Below are 20,614 nucleotides of genomic sequence, written 5' to 3'. Positions count from 1 at the left end.
GTCTCAACTATGGGAGACTACAAACCTACCTATCTACAGAAGCTAATTATACTAATTCTTTTTCACAATAGCACATCTGATTGCACATTTAAGATTCACTTAAATCTATAGGAGCTGCTAATTTAAAATCGTAGGATATATGAATATATCTGAGGTTGAGAATAAATATATACTATGGGAGAGTTAGAGATACTGATAGCAAACTTAGGAAGATTTCAAAGGCACAGAACAAAATCTAGTAAATATGTATTCTAAGCAGCAGGACTGAAAATTAGTGTTAGCCTTACAAAGTTTAAAAAGAACAACATCATAGTAAAGTAGCTTTTCTTTGAGTTGCCTTTTGTGCTTAAAAATATAATAAGTGGAAAATCATTTTTACGCTTGCCACAATGCCAAGGCACAAATATTTAAATTCTAAATTGGGGGCCAAAGGAAAGTGAAACTTCCTTATGGAAAGAGATGGCGGAGTTTGGCATTGAGTTCTTTCTCCTTGCTTAAAAGATCCAAGCTGTGCTTTTTGAAGGCTTCAGACTGAAGCACGAGTTCATCATAGGCCTTCTGGATCCCATTTATCTTGCGCTGAAGTTCCCGGACTCTCAAATTACTGTCCACAGCTACTGCTTCTTGCTCAAACCGCTCTAGAGCTTGTCTCCTGGCCGCATCTGCTGTCTCCAACTTCTCCTCCAGCTGGCGGATCTCTGCTTGCTTGTTCTGAAGCACCTTGCCCCTCTCCATGGACAGCTGTAGCAGCTCCTCTTTCTCCCGAGTGACGATCTGCAGCTTGGCCTGCAGCTCCTGGGTCTGGCTGCTGTGAACCTGCTCGGCCTTTGCCATCTGCTCCACGGCCTGCTGGTGCTGCTGCTTGAGGCTCTGCAGCTGGCTGCGCAGCTGCTCTGTCTCCTTGGTGTGGGTGCTTGCCTGCTGGGTCTGCAGCTCCAGCAGCTCCTTCTCTCGGGCCTGTGCCTGGCGGGCCTTCTGGGCACACCTCTGTTTCAGAGTCTCCAGCTCCTTGGCCAGGGCCTCACTCCTGGTGGTGAGCTGCAGGACTTTGGCCTCCTGATCCTTCAGAGACTGGCTGAAGAGACTGTTGTTCTCAAGCCTCAGCTTCTCATTCTCCTCTCTCAGCTTGACATTCTCACTCTTGTGTTCGTCCTTGAAGCGGATCATTGCCTCGTGGTTGGCTGCCAGGGTCATAAAGCGATCCTCCAGCTTCTGGGCGTGCTCACTCTTGGCCTTCAGCTTCTCGGCCTCCAGGATCTTCTCCTCCTCCAGCTCTGTGTTGAGGAGCTCCAAGATCTGGCAGCGCTCCAGGGCCTCATCTGACCTCCGCTTCAGGATGCAGATGAGCTGGGACTGCTCGCGGATGCGGGAGCAAAGCATCGCCTTCTCGCCCTTCTCCTCCTCGGACAGTCCCCGCAGTTTTGCCAAGGCTTCCCTCAGACCATCCAGTTCCTTAAACTCCATGTCTTCTTCTTGGTTTTCCAGTTCTTTGTTTTGTGTAGCTAAGGGTTCCTCAGAGGATGGGGTGTCCATCAGTCCTGAGAGCCTGCTCATTCTAGGGCATGGGCGCTCTCCTCCACTTTGGGCTGACTCCACAGTCTTTCCCCCCCGCAGATTTCAAAAGCCACAGTGTTGCTAGGGTCTCCTGGCACTCTCCAGCGGCTGTTTTTTTCCAGTAAGGAGCCCTGTGATTGGTGGATAGGTCTTCAGCATGCTGTGAAGTAACAACACGGGGACCTGGGGAGTCCAGAACCAATCAGGTCAGGTTATGCTTGCCCTTCTAACCAATCACAGCTCTCAGCTCACAGCCCAGAGTCCAGCCTAAACTGCACAGAGGAGAGATGCCATCCCCACTCGATTTCCAGCCAGCATCAGGCAGGAAACCTGACCCACCTAATTTCTGGTAGGAGTAAAGAAATCAAGCTGGTGTGACGACTCCTTCTTCCTCTCCCCACGTCAGTTGTCATGAGAATAAATTACTGTCTTTGGAAACACAGTTGGCTCCTTAAAAAAAAACTGCAGTCTATAAATTCCAAGTAGCAGTGGTGCTCTGAGAGCCAGGACCCTAAATGGCTGTGAGTTTGCATTTGTAGTGTTTGGCATAGTTCAGCAAAAGAGCAAATCCCAATGAAACTTCCTTCGTTTTCCTTAGCATTGTCCCCAGGTGGAGTGATATTCATCACTCCCTGTTTTCACTCATTAGCAAAATAAGGTTACAAAAAGAGACTTAATGAATGATATAGATATGCTCAACATTAAAGATCCAAATGAGGCTTGCTGTCATATAATGTCCATTCCAGATGAATTAAATAGTTAAATGTAAAGAGTAAAATAAAATTGAAGTATTAAAAGTGGAAACTAGAATATAATAAAGGTAACCATAACAGTTCTGGGGCAGGAAGAACTTTCTCCGTTTAAACATTATGGGGTAAAAGATGAGTGAGGAAAAGCTTACTTTCACTTTGTTGAACATCAAAAATTGTGTATAATTTAAATAGCATAGAACAGACTGACGAATCTCAGAAGGAAGGGGGAGTGGTGCAGGAAGAAATTAACCAAAGAACTTATATGCATATATGCATAAGCCATGGACACAGACAATAGTGTTGTGAAGGCCTGGGGGCAGGGGTGGGAGTGGGGTGGAGGGGATTAATGGGGGGAAAGGGGAGACATCTGTAATATTTTCAATAATATATATTTTTTTAAAATTGTGACCTCTGTTACAATTGTGACATAGTAGTTGCTTCTTGCCCAAACCAACTACTGAAGTTCCCCTAACCAGCCAGCCCTCTGGCCCTGCCCTTGGTGTTCTTTCTCTTCACTTAGAAAGACTTTCTCCACCTTGTCCCTTGGTATGATAGCTCTCTCAGTATTTTATAGTTCAGACTCATCTCCTCTGTGAAGCCTTTCCTGGCCCCAACATGTAGAATTGACCACTCACCTCTTTTAATGCGTCCACTGTAGCCTATTTGTCCTGCTAATGGAACATGTCAAAACCTTACTGCACTCACTGTTTACCCACCTGCCTCTCCCTATTGAACCCTGAGGTCATTAAGAGCCGGGACTGTGTCTGTTTTATGCCTGATGACTAGACCAGTGCCTGGTACATTGGGAAAACTCAGATAAAGGTGTGTTGAATGGATGTTGAAAGCAAAAATAAACTAGAGAAAAATATCCACTATAAATATGACAGACAATAGATTTATATTTTTATAGAGAGGTTGTACAAATAAATAAAGCTATTTAACATCTTAAAAGAGAAATTAACAATTAAATTCACGGATGAGGGGACAGAAATGGTAAAGAATCGAACCCCATCAGTGATTCAGTAAATACAAGTTAAAATTAGATAGTAGTTCATCTATCAAATTATTCAAAGCTTTCCCCTTTATTTTCAGACTACCGAGGCCTGGTGAGGGTCTAGTGAGAGAGATACTATTGTATACTGCTGGTGAAAGTCAGTTCACAACATGTACTGAGAATGTCTAACATTTCTATGCTTTGAAACTAATGACTGCCCTTCTGGGAGATCTTTGCTCAGAATGTTACCTGAAAAAAAAGTTTTCTCAAAACTTGTCACTGTAGTGTGGTTTATAAAAACTAAAAGTTGGAAACCTACATGTCCAAAAAGAGAAAATATTAAGGAAATTATTGTATTTTCTTCTTCTTTAAAAATTTTTTTTTCTTTATTGATTTGAGAGAGAGAGGAAGGGAGAGGGAGAGAGCGAGAAACATCGATGTGAGAGAACATCAATGGGCAGCTTCCTGCATACCCTCCCCCACCGGGGATTGGGCCCACAACCTGGGCATGTGCCCTGATCGGGAATCAAACTGGCGACCTCTTGGTGCATGGGTTGACTCTCAACCACTGAGCCACACTGGCTGTATTTTCATATAACAGTATTATTCAGCCATTAAACGTTATCATGTTCATAGGTAATTTAATGGAATTGCATATATTAAAAAAATAAGTGAATGCTCTTAATGTTGTGAAAAGCATAGAACAAAGAATTGACAATTTCTGTTGATCAATCACTGTTTCTGGTGTCACATTTTAGCTCTCAAGTCATAATGATAAGGAAAATGCCTGGGTGTTAGTATAGATGTTAGATGGGTGATTTTAAAGCTTCAGATTTCACTGGGAGCAAAACAGATCTAAAGGAAGAGTTCCAGATTTTTCCTTTGGTCTCAAAGATCAGGTTATCATGTCCCAAAACCTGAGTCTCTTGCCTGTACAGGAAAAGAAAGGTGGAGGACTAAGGAAATTTCCTGAAATCAAATTTTAATAACTTACTTACATTATAAAACATTGAGGTTTTATGAAAGTGGATTCCAAAGACTTAAAAAGTGTGAATTAAACTTAGTTGTAACTTTTCTCTTTCTCTTCTTCACTTTTTCTTGCATTTCAATTTTGTATATTGAAATGGAACTTGTAAAGTTTAGGCAAGGGACAAGAAAATTACAATAGTCCTCTTCATTTAAATAAAATGGGCATACATATATTGAAATTATTTGCTGATCACCTTATATGGTTGTCTGATATAGTTAAATGAATTCACAGAACATGTTTCCTAAAAAAAAAAAAAAAGGAAAAATACTCAAAATCTTAATAGCAGCTGTTTCTTAAGGATGAGCTATAGATGTCTTCCCTTCCCTTTCTGCATACAGCGGATGCTCAATGATATTTGATGAAATAGATTTTCCACATTTAAAATATTTTATATTTCTTCTATATTAAAATCATTTTAAATAATGTTAAATCCATAGATTACTTATCAAGGCTAAGAATCTCACAAGACCCTAATCAATATTCATTCACTGATTTATTCAACAAACATTTGCAATGTACGGAGCAGGGTTAGATACTAAGTCTATATTAATACATTAGATACCATCATCTTCTCAAAGAACTCATAGTTTAGTGATAATGACTTTTGGTTCTTCTCTAGCATGGTTTTCTTTTTGTTCTACCATTTTTTCTCAGCTACTTTTGACTGAAAATAACCAGTATATTCCCTTTCCAGAGTTCCAAGGCAACACTCTTCCTAGTGGTGATCAAGGAGTCTCCTCCATTTTCCTTTAAGTCTTTTACTGTCTTTTTTAAAGCTACTACTTATAAAGTTCTTTTATATACCCTACACAGTACTAGGCATTTGTATATCTTCTCTCATTTAATTATGCTGAACAATCTTTTTGGAAGATAGGCATTATTATCCACATTGTATTATTTACAGAGAACAAAGAAACTAAGTCACAGGAAGGTCAAGCAAGTTGCCCCAGGTTATCCAGAGAGAAGGTGGTAGAGTCATATTCAAACCCAGATCTTTTTTATACCAAAATCATGGTCTTCTGTTTATACTTCATTCGTTCATTTACTCATCAGTTCATATACTAAGAAACTATTATATCCAAGGTCACAGTCCCAGCTCTTTTTTTTTTTTTTTATCGTTACCTGAGGACATTTTTGCATTTATCTTTCAGATAAAGCAGGAGGGAGAGAGTGAGGAAGAGAGAGAGAGAAACATACATGTGAGAGAGACACATTGGTCGCCACCCACACAATGTCAACCGGGGACACAGACAAACTGCAACCAAGGTACGTGCTCTTAGCGGGAACCGAACCCGGGCCTCTCTGGTCTGAGGGCCAACGCTCTAACCACTGAGCAGAACTGGCTGGGGCCAGTCCCAGCTCTTAAGCTGATTGCAACCTAATGATGGAGACTGAGAATAGAAAAACAGCAATTTTGCATGATAACTGCTAACGTAATCATGGATAAATTAGGCACATCACTTCTCTCGAAGAATTTAAATAGGGGAGCAATGATCTGCAGCCTGATCCCACCTCCTGACTGAGCTACTAAGTGTGGTAGAGTGAATCTTCTTTTCCTAAGGCTGAAGGAGAACCCGTTCTTTTGAACAAGTCAGCCAAAGAAGTGAAGGGAACATGCTGTGATTGGCTCGTATATGTGGGGGCATTTGTTTTATAAAACAAACTAGTGGAATTAGTGAATAAGCCTGGGAGTGGAGATGGGAGAGCAAGCCCAAAGCAGAATGGGAATGAAAGTACAGGAGAAGGCAGATGTTCAGGGTTTTTATTGTATGGTGAATGTAGATGACAGAGATGTATAAGGAAAGAGTCCAAGCAAGTTCCCTGGTACACATAGCGAGGTCTCTCTGGAAAAATTTAGCCTAGGCTAACAGTAATCATGCTTTTGGTCGATTCCTAGGCCATGTGAGCAGGCCATGGGGTTCTTTACTACCTTCTCAAAAGCTGCAGCAGTCATGGTGGATGGAAAATGTCGGCCTCTCTGGGAAGCGTCAGCAGTGACTTTTTGAAATATTGCTTCATTTTTTCAACACTGGAATTTTGAAGTGTTTTCACTTGAGGGAGACACAAATGCTCTTGATTTCTTCAGCACCCAGGTTTATATAACACCCTATTCTTCTGATAATGGATCACTTCTCCCTGGCCATAGGGTGGACACATAATCCAGGCAGCATCAATTAGAAGATCTTACTCTATCCATTGCTGGCCACACGAGTGGTCCAGTAGGGAGGGACATGACCCAAGCCTGGCCAGTCTCTCCCAGAGATCTCTCAAGCTGAACCTAGGAAAGAGAACTGCTTTTAGACAAGAAACCGTGAGGTTTTCCTGCTCCCTGAGAGACAGTATCTACGTTCCTGGCACCAGCCTGAGACTCCAAAATAACCCAGGTTCCTGCAAAACCTCTTTAATTCTGAGAGCTAACTCAATATATTTGCAATAAATCCCCCTTTTTGACCTTATTTCTAGTTGAGTTTTCTGAATTTAGAGAGAGAAGGAGGGAGAGAAAGGCCATAAATCTGCAGTTCAAGGAGATGCTTCCAGTTTAAAAAATATATATATTTAATAAAGTTTTAGTAGGAACTTTGCTTAGGAGTCCCACTGGCTCAAGTTTGTCAACTTGCGTTCACTAAAGAATTCAGGTTGCCCACACTCTATATTACATGAAAGTCCCAGTTGGCCTTTCTTTTGTAGTCGGGTGAGATTTAAGATTATGCTTTATATTTTCTTTTTTAGAAAAAAAAAAAATGTGACATGTCTTGAAGCAGTTTGGAGTGCTATGGGCAGATGGGTGTTTCTACTATCCATTCTGGTTCAAGGGTCTGGATATTCAAGGAGGCAGGCAGCCCTAGTCCTAGATGGAGAGATACTAGAACCAATCCCATCAGTGCTTCAGAGCTGGCTGGCTGCTGGGAGGTGGCTGAACAGGTAACTGAAAAAAAGGCCAAGAAAGTGGCTTGTGTGTACTGTGAAGTGGTAGGAGCTGAAACAGAATTTGCTCTTCTGCTACTGTTCTTGGCGGACCTTGGAAGTATGCCTCCCCTCAGCTCATCTTGCTCTTCCCTGTGGTCAGCTCAGGAAGAGGAAATAGACTTAGACTAAACACTTCCCTGAAAGACCTTGACAGACAATGGGAAAGGCATTGGTCTAGTTACTTTTATTGGCAAATACGTGGAAAGTTCTAATATCTGTTTGGGGAAGGAGGCAAATACTCTAGTTGTTTTCAATGGCATTTGTTAAATGCCAGTTATAGATCTCACACTACCCCACCATCCAGGGTTCTCCTGGCCCACATTAAATCAGTTCTTTTTTTTCTTTATTGATTTTTAGAGAGAAACATAGATGACAGAGAACATCGAATGGCTGCCTCCTGCATGTCCTCCACAGGGGATCGGGCCCACAACCCGGGCATGTGTCCAGACTGGGAATCGAACCAAGGACCTCCTGGTGCATGGGTTGACACTCAACCACTGAGCCACACCGGCGGACTCAGTTCTTGTTTTGAGAAAGGCAAGCTAGTTTGGTCCTAAGGAGGAGTAATGCTTTATATTACTGTCTTTTTATTAAACGTCTCTGTGGAAAACTTTTCAAGAATAAGTGTTAACTCATCTTCAAAGCTTTTTAACTACTTTTAAAAAGTAAAAACGCTTAATAAAATAGTCAAAACTGCCCACTTAGAGGATATTATGTCCAGAGTTGTAATAAAGACTCTGGAAAAATATTCGCTTAGCAGAATTTCTTTAGCCTTGCTGGGGAATTTAGATTATAAGATTCCTAATGTAAAGTATTTCATTTAAAATAGGAAGTCAGACTAATTTCACAATACATTTAAATCATAATAATTTATTCTAAGGGTTTTTACAAAATACTTTATGAAAATTATACATATGTAGGAAGCACAGTATAATTTAACAATTTACATTCTAATTAAAACTTTGTTGCAAAGTGTGTCTGTGACCACTCTCATGCTGCTTTTATATAGTATATTTATAAGAAAAAACAGAATCTTATATATGCAAGGTTTTTTTGTCTTTTGTTTTTAGACATACTCTATTACAAAATACAAACTTGAGACCTACTTTAGGAGATTAAGCCAAAAACGGAATTCCACCTATGGCCAGTGGGTGGCACCAAAGCATATTCGAAACTTCTAACATTGGAAAAAGGGAGAGCAGTTTCTCAAGACAGAAAATACACACAGTAAATTCAGTCTCATTGCCCTAACATGGAATTCCATATTTTAATAGATTACACAGTAAATTGTTTTATTGTGGTCAAATTCTTTATCATCAATGATATTCTGCCTCCCCCCGCCACCATAGGAGTGTCTTTTTGTCACTTTTTCTGACAACCTACATCGTTACAGTTCCTGTAAGGAATTTTAATGGTCAAGAGGCAGGCTCTCCTAACCACAGCACAAAACTGACGGGACGCACATGATGGCAAACTAGTAAACTTTTCCCATTCACAGCACCCCATGTTTAATATTTTTAGGGGTAGCTTTTCCTTTGAAGCAGCAGTTGGATTTTCCTAGCTTCCTCAAATTTTTTCTTTAACATTGGAGTCACAAATACATTATACATTTTGTTGTTAAACCTTTTGGGTCTTGTAACCAGAGGCATGCAGGTTGACATTACAATGCTGTGTGTGTGTGTAGTTCACTGGTGCCGATAGGAGGTGAGGATCTTTGTCCACGTGGTCAGGTTTTCAAGATCAGATTCCACCTGTTTAGTAGTTTTCAGTGGAGGAGCCGATGGACTTTGGGCTCATTTGGAAATCTTAGCAATCAACAGCATTCTGAGAGGCAAGGTTGCTTCAATCCATGTGTTGGGGGAATTTACCATCTTTTCCCAGAAATCAGCTTCCTTTGAAGTCGAGTCCATCCAATCCACTTCAATACCATAGCTTTTACCTAAAAAAGGAAGCTTTGCATTAAGAAAGGAATAGATCATTGGAGGGGAAAAAGGAGTCATTCTTTAATTATAATCACCAATGGAAGTCAGTAGAAAGAGTTTTAACTTCACCAGAAGGGAAGATCTGGGACCTAATATAAGGAAGGTCTGTTTAATCATCTGAGATGAGTACTCTGTTCTCAGAGTAAAAGCTAGGTGACAATCTGTCACAGGCATAGGGAAGTGATAGGAAGGATTCCCACACTGAGTTGGAAGTGACACTAGCTAATATCTAAGAAAGTATGGTTACAGCTTTAGAGTTGAACAGACTCAATTCTGAATCTTGGCTTTGCCAGTTATTAGCTCTGTGAATTTCTTAGAAGGACAATTATTCTGGTGATAACATTAGTGACTCACTGAATTGCTGTGAGGATTAAGTGAAATAATGCAAATAAAGCACTCAGTACAGTGACTAATGCTCCATAAATGTTAGTTACTATTATTACTCAAAGCACACTTTTAGCTATGAAGGGTCATAAACCTTTCTTCAGGAAAGAGTAGTGATGAGGACTCTCCTGTTCCCCCCACAATAAGGTGAGCTCTATGTGGACAAACACTGCATCCTGTTAATCTTCGTATCCAGAGCCCTTAGCACACAGCTTGATACTCCTTCACTCATTCATTTCATTACACTTAACAGGAATATCTGTTTTCATTAGCAAACAACAACCCTCTAGTGTCTCCTGAAGCATTTGGCTCATAGAAAATTAAAAATGTAGCAAATATTACCTGTTCCAGAGCCAATCCGAAGACCTCCCAAAAACTGGTTGGTTAATTTGTAATGGTCCCAGACGGTAAGCTCTACACAAGCTTCCATCATATCTTCAGGCCGGAACCCATCATACACCATGGTGTGGTTGAAGACAGGGTTGGTGGTTTTCCCTATAGCTCTTGTTCTCTGGCGACTTTTCTTACTTGTATCTGGGAGGATAGTGCTACACAAGGAAACATTATTGTGAGAAGATTTTAATGAGATAGTGAACATTCATGGTTTCAGTGCACTTCAACACAGCTGCTGAGGATTGGTGGAAGGAAGGGAAGGAAAGAGTGTTTAGAGAAACAGTGCTGATGGTGGGGGCCATCCTGCTGGAAAGAATGAGCCTTAGAGTGGACCAGACTTGCTTTGAATCCTGGCTCTGCCACTTAGTGGCTGTGTATTGTAGGGAAAGATACTTAACCTCTCAGACACTTGCTTCTTCATCTATAAGATAATGCCCACACTTTATAAGGTTAATATTAAGCAGACAACTTAGCTCAGTTCCTGCACTTAGTAAGTGCTTATATGTAGCAAATAGTGCAGACTATTGCTGATTATCTGTGATAGCCTAAAGCATTTGTCTTGTACAGGATTGAAAAAGAAAAGAAACCTCTCCAATTTGTTAGATTTGATGTGGGAAATAAATTACATATTTGTAATCACTTACATTTAATTCATGGTAATAACTGAATTAACTTTAACCCATCATGCCCCTTATAAAGGCAAGAAGGTCTGGGACTAGTTTCAAAATAGGAGACTGACCGGAGATGAAAATTTTTACCTGCTGAGTCTATGAAGAATGTGTTGCCTTTTTGTTTTGTTGATGGTTTCTTTTGCTTTTTTGTTTGATGCAGCCCCATTCATTTATTTTATGCTTTTACTTCCCTTGCCTTTGGGGTCAAGCTCACAAAATCCCTCTGAGACCAAGGTCTGTAAGTTTAGTACAAATGTTTTCTTCGATGTATTTTACTGTTTCAGTTTTACAATCAAGTCTTTAATCCATTTTGAGTTCATTTTTGTGTATGGTATTCATACCCCTATGTTCACTGCAGCATTATTCACAACAGATGTGGAAACAACCTAAATGTTCTTCAGTGGATGATTGGATAAGAAGATGTGGCACATTTATGTAATGAGATACTACTCAGCCATTAAAAAACAATGAAATATTGCCACTTGCAACAATGTGGGTGGATCTTGAGTGTATCATACTAAGTGAAATTAGTCAGGTGGGAAAGGACAAGAACCATACATTTTCATCCATATATGAGATATAAAACAGAAAACAACATAAACACAAACAAAGCAAACTCAGACAAAGACAACAGTATGGCAGTTACCAGGGAGAAAGGGGATGATGGGAAGATGAAGAGGATAAAATGGGTCAAATATATGGTGATAGGAGAGTAGTCTTTGGGTGAAGAGCACACAATGCACTATATAGATGATGTGTTATAAAACTTTACATGTGAAACTTACATAATGTTATTAACCAATGTTACCCCAATAAATTTAGTCTAAAAAAGGACATGTAGAAGGAAAATCATAAACAATGTCAGAGAAAATTAAATAGCTACAACTGGACTTCTGGTAGAATACTTACAGACACAATTAGAGGCAACTAGGATATGGCACACTAATATCTATCTAGTTACTATTTACTAGATAACAGGCATTTATATGTGTAACAGAGAAAAAGTTTGCCACTTAAGAACCCAAAGTGTCTTAAGTGCTTATGAGCTATTAGTACAGGTATGTTTTGTAAATAATTTTCCAGGTATTTGCAGGCTGATGCCAAAGGCCTTTTACAACTGGGCCACAAAACAGGTGCTTTCCTAAGGCACCAAGGGGGTAACATCCCCCCATTAGAAACTGCATAAACTCTAAGTGCTGAATATTGTTCCCACCAGTAAATATACCTCCCAGAAGTCATTACATGCCTGAGTATGTGGTCTCTGGTTTCACTTTTATATGTCCTCATATCTTTATGACTTTAAAACTATATGAAGCCTTGTTGGGTTCATGTCACAGATCCCTCTAGTTCATGGAGTCACTATCTCAAAGTTACTTCATTTAAACTATGGATGATGAGTTTTAGCATCACAGATATAGAGAACTAAAATCAACCAGCTAAGGCCAGGCTACTGTAGAACTGATGGAGGCAGAGTTAGCAATGTTGTTACCATTTAACAAAAGAATTTAGATGGCTGCCCCTTAGCAGTGGTAGATCAAGGCATTCCTTCACCCAGATGTGCACTTCTCCAGCTGTAGGAAGATTTTTACCTATAAAAGAAAAACAAGAGAAATTTTTTGTACTACCATTCCTCTCTTAGCAATACTGCATCTAAAGATGTCAATCTAAAAATGGCCTAGCACAGAGATACCAGCTAGTGATAGACGATATATACTCCTAATTGGTTAAATCTATACATTCTTTTAAAAAAAATTTTCTTTATTGATTTTTAGAGAGAGAGAAAGGGGCAGGGAGAGAGAGACAGAAACATCAATGAGAGAGGACATCAATTGGCCACCTCCTGCATGCTCCCCACTGGGGGGGAGATTGGGCCCACCACCTGGGCAAGTGACCTGACCAGGAATCGAACCGGTGACCTCTTGGTGCATGGGTTGATGCCCAACCACTGAACCACACCAGCTGGGCAAATCTATACATTCTTTTTCTTTTTTTGGTACATGCCTTTAGTGGGAACCGAACCCGAGACACTCTGGTCCGCAGGCCAACACTCCAACTGCTGAGCCAAACTGGCCAGGGCTATACATTCTTTTTATTTTTATTTTTTTATTAATTAATTATTGTTACAGATGTTTCTCCTTTTTCCCCCATTGATTCCTCCTCCCTCTTCCTCCTGCCCTTTCCCCCAGTTTGTTGTCCATGTCCACTGTTCATGCATACATGCATATACGTTCTGTGCTTTATCTCTCCCCCACCACCCCCCTCTTTAGGGGATTGTCAGTCTGTACCCCACTTCCACATCTCTGGGACTACCCCATTCCTCAGACTGTTATGTTCATTATATTCCACAAATCAAGTGAGATCATATGAAACTTGTCTTTCTCTTGTTTGGCTTGTTTCACTTAGGATGATACATTCCAGGTCCCTCCATGTAGTTTCAAAGGATAAGAGATCTATCTTTCTTACAGCTGCATAGTACTCCATTGTGTATATGTACCACTGCTTTTTGATCCATTCGTCTACTGATGGACATTTGGGCTGTTTCCAGATCTTAGCTATTGTAAATAGTGCTGCTACAAACATGGGGGTACATATATTCTTTCTGATTGGTGTTTCAGGCTTCTTAGGGTATATTCCTAGAAGTGGGATCACTGGGTCAAATGGAAGTTCAATTTTTAATTTTTTGAGGTAACACCATATTGTTTTCCATAGTGGCTGCACCAGTCTGCATTACCACCAGCAGTGCACTAGAGTCCCCTTTTCTCCACACCCTCGCCAACACTTGTTGTTTGATGATTTGTTGATGGCGGCCATTCCGACAGGTGTGAGGTGATACCTCATTGTTGTTTTAATTTGCATCTCTCTGATTATTAGTGATGTTGAGCATTTCTTCATATGTTTCTTAGCCATTTGTATGTCCTGTTTGGAGAGGTGTCTATTCAGCTCCTCTGCGCATTTTTTAATTGGATTCTTTGTCTTCCTTTTGTGGAGTTGTATGAGCACTCTATATGTATTGGAAATTAACCCCTTATCTGATATATCATTGGCAGTTATGCTCTCCCATACAGTAGGTAGCCTTTCCATTTTGATGATTGTATCTTTCGCTGTGCAGAAGCTTTTGAGTTTGATGTAGTCCCATGTGTTCATTTTCTCCTTTGTTTCTATTGCCTTAGGTGATGTGTCAGTAAAAATTCTGCTGCGTATGATGTCTGAAATTTTGTTGCCTACAGTCTCTTCTAGGATTTTTATGGATTCATGAGTTACATTTAAGTCTTTTATCCATTTGAGTTTATTCTCGTATAGGGTGTAAGTTGATGGTCTAGTTTCATTTTTCTGCAAGTAGCTGTCCAATTTTCCCAGCACCATTTATTAAAGAGGCTGTCCTTACTCCATTGTATGCTCTTGCCACCTTTGTCAAATATTAATTGAGCATATTGCCTTGGGTCCATTTCTGGGTTCTCTGTTCTGTTCCACTGGTCTATATGCCTGTTCTTGTGCCAGTACCAGGCTGTTTTGATTACAGTGGCTTTGTAGTATGACCTGAAATTTGGTATTGTGATCCCTCCAACTTTGTTCTTCTTTTTCAAGATTGCTGTGGCTATTCGAGGCCTTTTTTGGTTCCATATGAACTTTTGAAATAATTGTTCTAATTCTGTGAAGTATGCCGTTGGTATTTTGATGGGGATTGCGTTGAATCTATAGATTGCTTTCGGTAATATGGACATTTTAATGATGTTAATTCTCCCAATCCATGAACAGGGTATGTGCTTCCACTTTTTAATATCTTCCTCTATTTCTTTTTTCAATGACCTGTAGTTTTCTGCGAATAGGTCCTTTATTTCTTTGGTTAAGTTTATTCCTAGGTATCTTAATTTTTTTGCTGCAATGGTAAATGGGATTGTTTTCTTAGTTTCTCTTTCTGTGAGTTCATCATTGGTGTATAAGAATGCCATCGATTTCTTGACGTTAATTTTGTATCCTGCTACTTTGCCAAATTCATTTATTAAGTCTAGTAAACTTTTGATGGAGTCTTTGGGGTTTTCTATGTATAGTATCATGTCATCTGCAAATAATGACAGTTTCACTTCCTCCTTTCCAATTTGGATCCCTTTTATTTTTTCTTCCTGTCTGATTGCTGTGGCTAAGACTTCCAGTACTATGTTAAATAGGAGTGGTGAAAGTGGGCATCCCTGCCTTGTTGCTATTCTTTAGGGAAATGCTTTTAGTTTTTGCCCATTGAGTATGATGTTTGCTGTAGGTCTTTCATATATGGCCTTTATTATGTCTAGATATGATCCCTCTATTCCCACACTGCTGAGCATTTTTATCAGAAATGGATGCTGGATTTTGTGGAAGGCTTTGTCAGCATCTAGTGATATTATCATGTGGTTTTTATTCTTCATTTGATTTATGTGGTGTATCACATTTACTAATTTGCGAATATTGTACCAGCCTTGCATCCCTGGGATGAATCCCACTTGGTCATGGTGGATAATTTTTTTGGTGTATTGCTGGATCCAATTTGCTAGTATTTTGTTCAGAATTTTGGCATCTATGTTCATCAGGGATATTGGCCTGTAGTTTTCTTTCTTTGTTGTGTATTTTTCTGGTTTTGGAAATAGAATTATGCTGGCTTCATAAAACGGGTTTGGAAGTCTTCCTTCTTTTTGAATTTTTTGAAATAGTTTGAGGAGAATGGGTATTAGTTCTTCTTTGAATGTTTGGTAAAACTCCCCCATGAAGCCTGGGCCTGGGCTTTTGTTTGCTGGGAGAGTCTTGATTCCATCTTCAATTTCTTTTGTTGTTATTGGTCTGTTCAAGTTTTCTATCTCTTCCTGATCCAGTTTTGGGAGACTATGTGTTTCTAGAAATTTGGCCATTTTGCTTAGATTGTCGAATTTGTTGCCATATAATTGTTCATAGTAGTTGTTTACGATCTTTTGTATTTCTGTGGTGTCAGTTGTTACCTCTCCTCTTTCATTTCTGATTTTGTGTATTTGGGTTCTCTCTCTTTGTTTCTTGGTGAGTCTAGCTAAGGGTCCATCAATCTTGTTTATCTTTTCAAGGAACCAGCTCTTTGTTTCATTGATCCTTTGAATTGGTTTTTTGGTCTCTATGTCATTTATTTCTGCTCTGATCTTTACTCTTTTCTACCTTCTACTTGCTCTGGGGTTTTCTTTTTTTTGCTCTCTAGTTCTTTAAGTTGTGAGGTTAGATAATCTATTAGAGATTTTTCTTCTTTTTTGAGGTAGGCCTGTAGTGCTATGAACTTCCCTCTCAGAACTGCTTTCGCTGCAACCCATAGATTTTGTGTTGTTGTGTCTTCATTTTCATTGGTTTCCAGGAAGTTTTTGATTTCTTCCTTGATCTCCTCGGTGACCCATTCATTGTTTAATAACATGCTATTTAGCTTCCATGTGTTCAAATGTCTTTGTATGTTCTTCTTGCAATTGATTTCTAGTTTCATACCATTGTGATCTGAGAAGATGCTTGATATGATTTCAATCTTCTTGAGCTTGTAGAGACTTATTTTGTGTCCTATCATGTGGTCTATCTTTGAGAATGTCCCATGTGCACTTGAGAAGAATGTGAATTCTGTAGTTTTGGGGTGTAGTTCTCTGTAGACATCTATTAAATCCATTTGGTCTAGTGCTTCATTTAGAGTCTCTGTTTCCTTGCTAATTTTTTATCTAGAGGATCTATCCAGTGATGTCAGGGGGGTGTTGAAGTCCCCTGCTATGATTGTATTGCTATCAATTTCCCCTTTGAAGTCCTCCAGAAGTTTTTAAATATATTTTGGTGCTCCTATATTGGGTGCATATATGTTTATCAAGGTTATATCTTCCTGTTGGATAGATCCTTTCAATATTATGTAGTGGCCTTCTTTGTCTCTAGTTATGGCCTTTATTCTGAAATCTATTTTATCAGATATGAGTATTGCTACCCCAGCTTTTTTTTCTTTTCCGTGTGCTTGGAAGATTTTTTTCCATCCCTTCACTTTCAATCTATGTGAGTCTTTTGTTGTGAGGTGGGTCTCTTGTAAACAACATATAGATGAGTCATGCTTTCTTATCCAATCAGCTACTCAGCCAAAAGAATGAACAAGAGACCTCTACGGAAGATGAGATAAATGAGGTGCAGTTAAGCAAGTTAACAGAACTAGAATTTAGAGCCATGATGTTGAGGATGCTCAACAGCATGTGTAAGGATATGAGCACCATGAGTAAAGACATAGAAATGTTGAAAATCAACCAGTTGGTAATTAAAAACCAACAAGAAATGAAGAATGACATATCAGAAATGAAAAACACATGGGAAGGTCTAAAACGCAGAGTAGGGGAAGCTGAGGACAGGATCAGTGAATTAGAAGACAGGGTAGAAAAAATCAACCAATCAGAAACCCAAAAGGAAAAAACGATTAAAAAACAGGAAGACAGCTTAAGAGAACTGTGGGACAACTGGAAACGGAATAATATTCACATCATAGGAGTCCCTGAAGAAGAAGAAAATGAGCAAGGGTTAGAGAATATATTCAAAGAAATAGTGACAGAAAATTTCCCTAATTTGGTGAAGGAAGAAGGTATTCAAGTTCAAGAAGCACAGAGAGCCCCAAGTAAGAAGAACCCAAACAGGCCCACACCAAGACACATAGTAATCAAACTGCCAAAAATGAAAGACAAAGAGAAAATCCTAAAAGCAGCAAGAGATAAGCAACAGGTTACCTACAAAGGAAACCCCATAAGGCTCTCAGATGACTTCTCACAAGAAACACTACAGGCCAGAAGGGAATGGCATGAAGTAATCAAGGTCATGAAAAACAAGGATCTGAATCCAAGACTACTCTACCCAGCAAGGCTATCATTCAAAATAGAAGGTCAAATTAAGAGCTTCCCAGACAAAAAAAAAAAAGGCTAAGGGAATACATTAGCACCAAACCAGCACTGCAAGAAATGTTAAAAGGATTGCTGTAATTAGCAGTAGAAATGGGAAGAAAAATAGAACCACACTAAACAAAAATGGCAATAAATAAGTACATATCAATAATCACCTCAAATGTAAATGGTTTGAATGCTCCCATACAGTCTTAATTATATCTTTTATAGTCTGGTTGTACTGAGCTCAGATAGCTGTATAAAAATAATTTGTATTGATTCCCAGTACAGAGTATTACTTCATTCTTGTTGGGTTTTGCTGGCTCAACAGGATCAATTATAGATATCAAGTATGTGAGTCATCCATTTATACTTGTATCAGTAATATCTCAGGAAAATGAATATACCTTTTAAATACTGATACCAGTATTAATTGGTGCTGACAGGAGGTATTTTAAACACATTATTATTAAGTTACCAAAACAGGTACTGGCTAACATAAAGTCATTCTTCTTGTTAAAAGTAAGAGTGTAGCCCTGGCCAGTTTGGCTCAGCGGTTAGAGCGTCGGCCTGCGGTCCGGAGAGACCGGGTTCGGTTCCCGCTAAGGGCGCGTACTTCGGTTGCAGTTTGTCCCCGGCCCTGGTCGGTCGTGCGGGTGGCAGCCGCTCGATGTGTCCCTTCACGTCGATGTTTCTCTCTCTCTCTCCCTTCCTCTCTATCCCTCCAACTCTATCTGTACAAAAAATAAAAAAAATATCCTCGAGTGAGGATAAAAAAAATAAAAAAAAAAAAAATAAAAGTAAGAGTGTAAAAAGTTACACATTTTATAAGACTATATATTCACACATAAAAGTGAACATTATGAATATGGAATTAATGAAAAGTTTCATCTGAAGTTGTTATCTAGTTTGGGTGCACCTGGACAGAGGGATACTATCATATTTTTCTGGATGAGATAACCCAATTAGTCAACTAACCAGTATTTAACGAGTATTATGTATTCAGCCCTATGCTAGGAATGTCATTGAATATACAAAGAATACAAGAAATCTATGCCCTTGAAAAATGTTTACCATTAAGCTAGAGAAACCAATTTAATAAAAACTACAAAAATGTAATAAGGGATGAAATGCCAAGTTATTACTGTAATGTTCTATGATAGGGGTGGGGAACATCCAGCCCACGGGCCACATATGGCCCGTGAAATCAATACCAGCTAACACCACACGCCTTCACCAAATTATACTGACTAATATAGCAGGCTAATTTTTAAGTTGATCATTTTATTTTATATGGCCCTCGAGTGATGTTATAAATATCCGAATGACCTTGGCAGAGAAAAGTTTCCCCACCCCTGTTTTTAGCAGATATGTAATCAGTGAGAGGGAAGATAGGAAAAGCTATATGGGGGAGACAAGACTTCATCTAAGACTTGGATAGGTTGAGCAGAAGATAAAGCCAATACAGAGAAGAGAAACTACATGAGTAAAGATTGAGACAAGGTGGAGCCCATCACAACACAGTACCCCAGCTCACACCACCAAGAAATGATAGTGGAGAAAATGGGAAATGAGATTGGCAGAATTTTTATGCATGCTGACCATAAATGATAGGATACAAATTATATATGAAAGAATTTGCCTTTTAGAAAGACCCAGAAGTAACAAGAGAGTGGTTTGGCAGCCATTTGACCTAAAGATATGTTAGCCTGTCCTCCAGTTCTTCCCTTCCCTCTCCCCCAGCTGAATTAGAATGTCTTTCTCTAGTTGAGTCACTGCCCTCACCATTCATTATGTCTTCCATCCCACTAGCTTCACTGCTTGATTACTGAAAGCATTTGAGTGTACAATCCCAGATTTCAGCCATAACATTCATACAGATTCTTAAGGTGAATAACTTGAGGAACTTGCTTGGGAAATGAGAGGGGGGCTGGCATTCATTTCCTGCCTGTCTCTTGTTCCTTAAGAGGGCTGCAGACCTGAGGCCCTAACATCAAGGATTAGTAATCCTCAGGAATAGTTTTCTCTCCTGATGAGATCTTGAGAATGGCAGACCAATGAGTTCTAATTTCTTAGGGGTTCATATGAATTCTTCCAATTTCTACCTGTGAAAAACAACATTCAGGTTCCATTCTTATTACAGCACTGTCAATAGGTCCAAATTCTGAATATCGAAAAGGTCATTCACATTGTGCAGATACAACCTTTTTGAAGAGTGAGGTGCAAGTTAAAATAAGGACTGGAAACTGGACTTGGGGAAAAATGAGACTTTTTTCTCACAGAAACAGAAACTAGAATGGTGGTTACCAGGAGCTGAGGGAAAGAGGGAGAGGGGTTTTGTAGTTCAATGATATGAACCCTGAGAAGAAAAAAAAAAAAGACACCTACTAATAAGGGCTCCTGGTGGCTAACTGGGATCAAGTGAAAAAGCAGAGCCTAGCAGCCATTTCTGCACAGAGGCTTCTCATGCAAACTGCACTTTGCAGAGAAGCCTCTATGCTATACGGCCTGCCTGCCTGCACTGTGTTTCTGCCATCTGACCTAGCCCTTATAAAGATTTCCTGGAATCCTATTTCAACCAGTAAGATAGAGGCTTTCGCCATCCAGTCAGAGCTGTGCAACTCTAACCAATCAGAGCAGTTCTGTTCTGACCAGTCAGGAGGACAGTGCTTTTTGGACCAATCAAACTGTGAGGATTTGGAGTCCTCATTTGCATGAGGACAGACCAACCAGATACCAGGGGTATGGGGACTTCAGTCCATATAAGCCAGCTCCCCTCTGGCTTGGGAAGCACATTTTCCCGTTCCATTGTAGAATGAAGACTATGTCTCCCTGGCTGAGCTGAAACACCAGTGATGTCTCTCCAGAGCAGACCGTTGAGGAGGCCCGGCACTGCCGCACTGTATTAGAACTGAATACAGTTTCCTTCTTCACTGCACCCCAAATTGGGGATTCCTATTGCCCTGAATTAGTGCCAACTACCATCAGTAGGCAATGGGTATAGAGTTATAGATATAT

The 20,614-nt window shown here is 39.8% G+C and overlaps 2 protein-coding genes across 11 annotated transcripts in view; both read right to left on the bottom strand.

Annotated features, from left to right (window-relative positions):
* Positions 1–447: 447 nt before the first annotated feature.
* On the bottom strand, positions 448–1,554 carry CCDC89 (coiled-coil domain containing 89). Its single transcript, XM_036260142.1, has one exon. It carries the CDS (start codon positions 1,552–1,554, stop codon positions 448–450), a length of 1,107 nt encoding a protein of 368 aa, XP_036116035.1.
* A 6,678-nt stretch (positions 1,555–8,232) lies between these two features.
* Positions 8,233–20,614, bottom strand: part of SYTL2 (synaptotagmin like 2) — a 130,186-nt gene continuing 117,804 nt past the window's right edge. For all 10 annotated transcript variants that reach the window (XM_036258286.1, XM_036258289.1, XM_036258291.1 and 7 more), the window contains 3 exons: positions 12,217–12,316; positions 10,006–10,211; positions 8,233–9,236 (listed from right to left, as the gene is read on the bottom strand). In XM_036258286.1, the coding sequence (XP_036114179.1) occupies positions 9,091–9,236; positions 10,006–10,211; positions 12,217–12,316 (452 nt within the window). In that variant the 3' untranslated portion in view covers positions 8,233–9,090. The remainder of the gene's footprint in view (positions 9,237–10,005; positions 10,212–12,216; positions 12,317–20,614) is intronic.

Source organism: Molossus molossus, unplaced genomic scaffold (genome assembly GCF_014108415.1).
Source record: "Molossus molossus isolate mMolMol1 unplaced genomic scaffold, mMolMol1.p scaffold_m16_p_13, whole genome shotgun sequence".
Taxonomy (NCBI): domain Eukaryota; kingdom Metazoa; phylum Chordata; class Mammalia; order Chiroptera; family Molossidae; genus Molossus; species Molossus molossus.
Note: the sequence above shows the minus strand (reverse complement) of the source record. Positions and strands in the feature narration are given on the sequence as shown.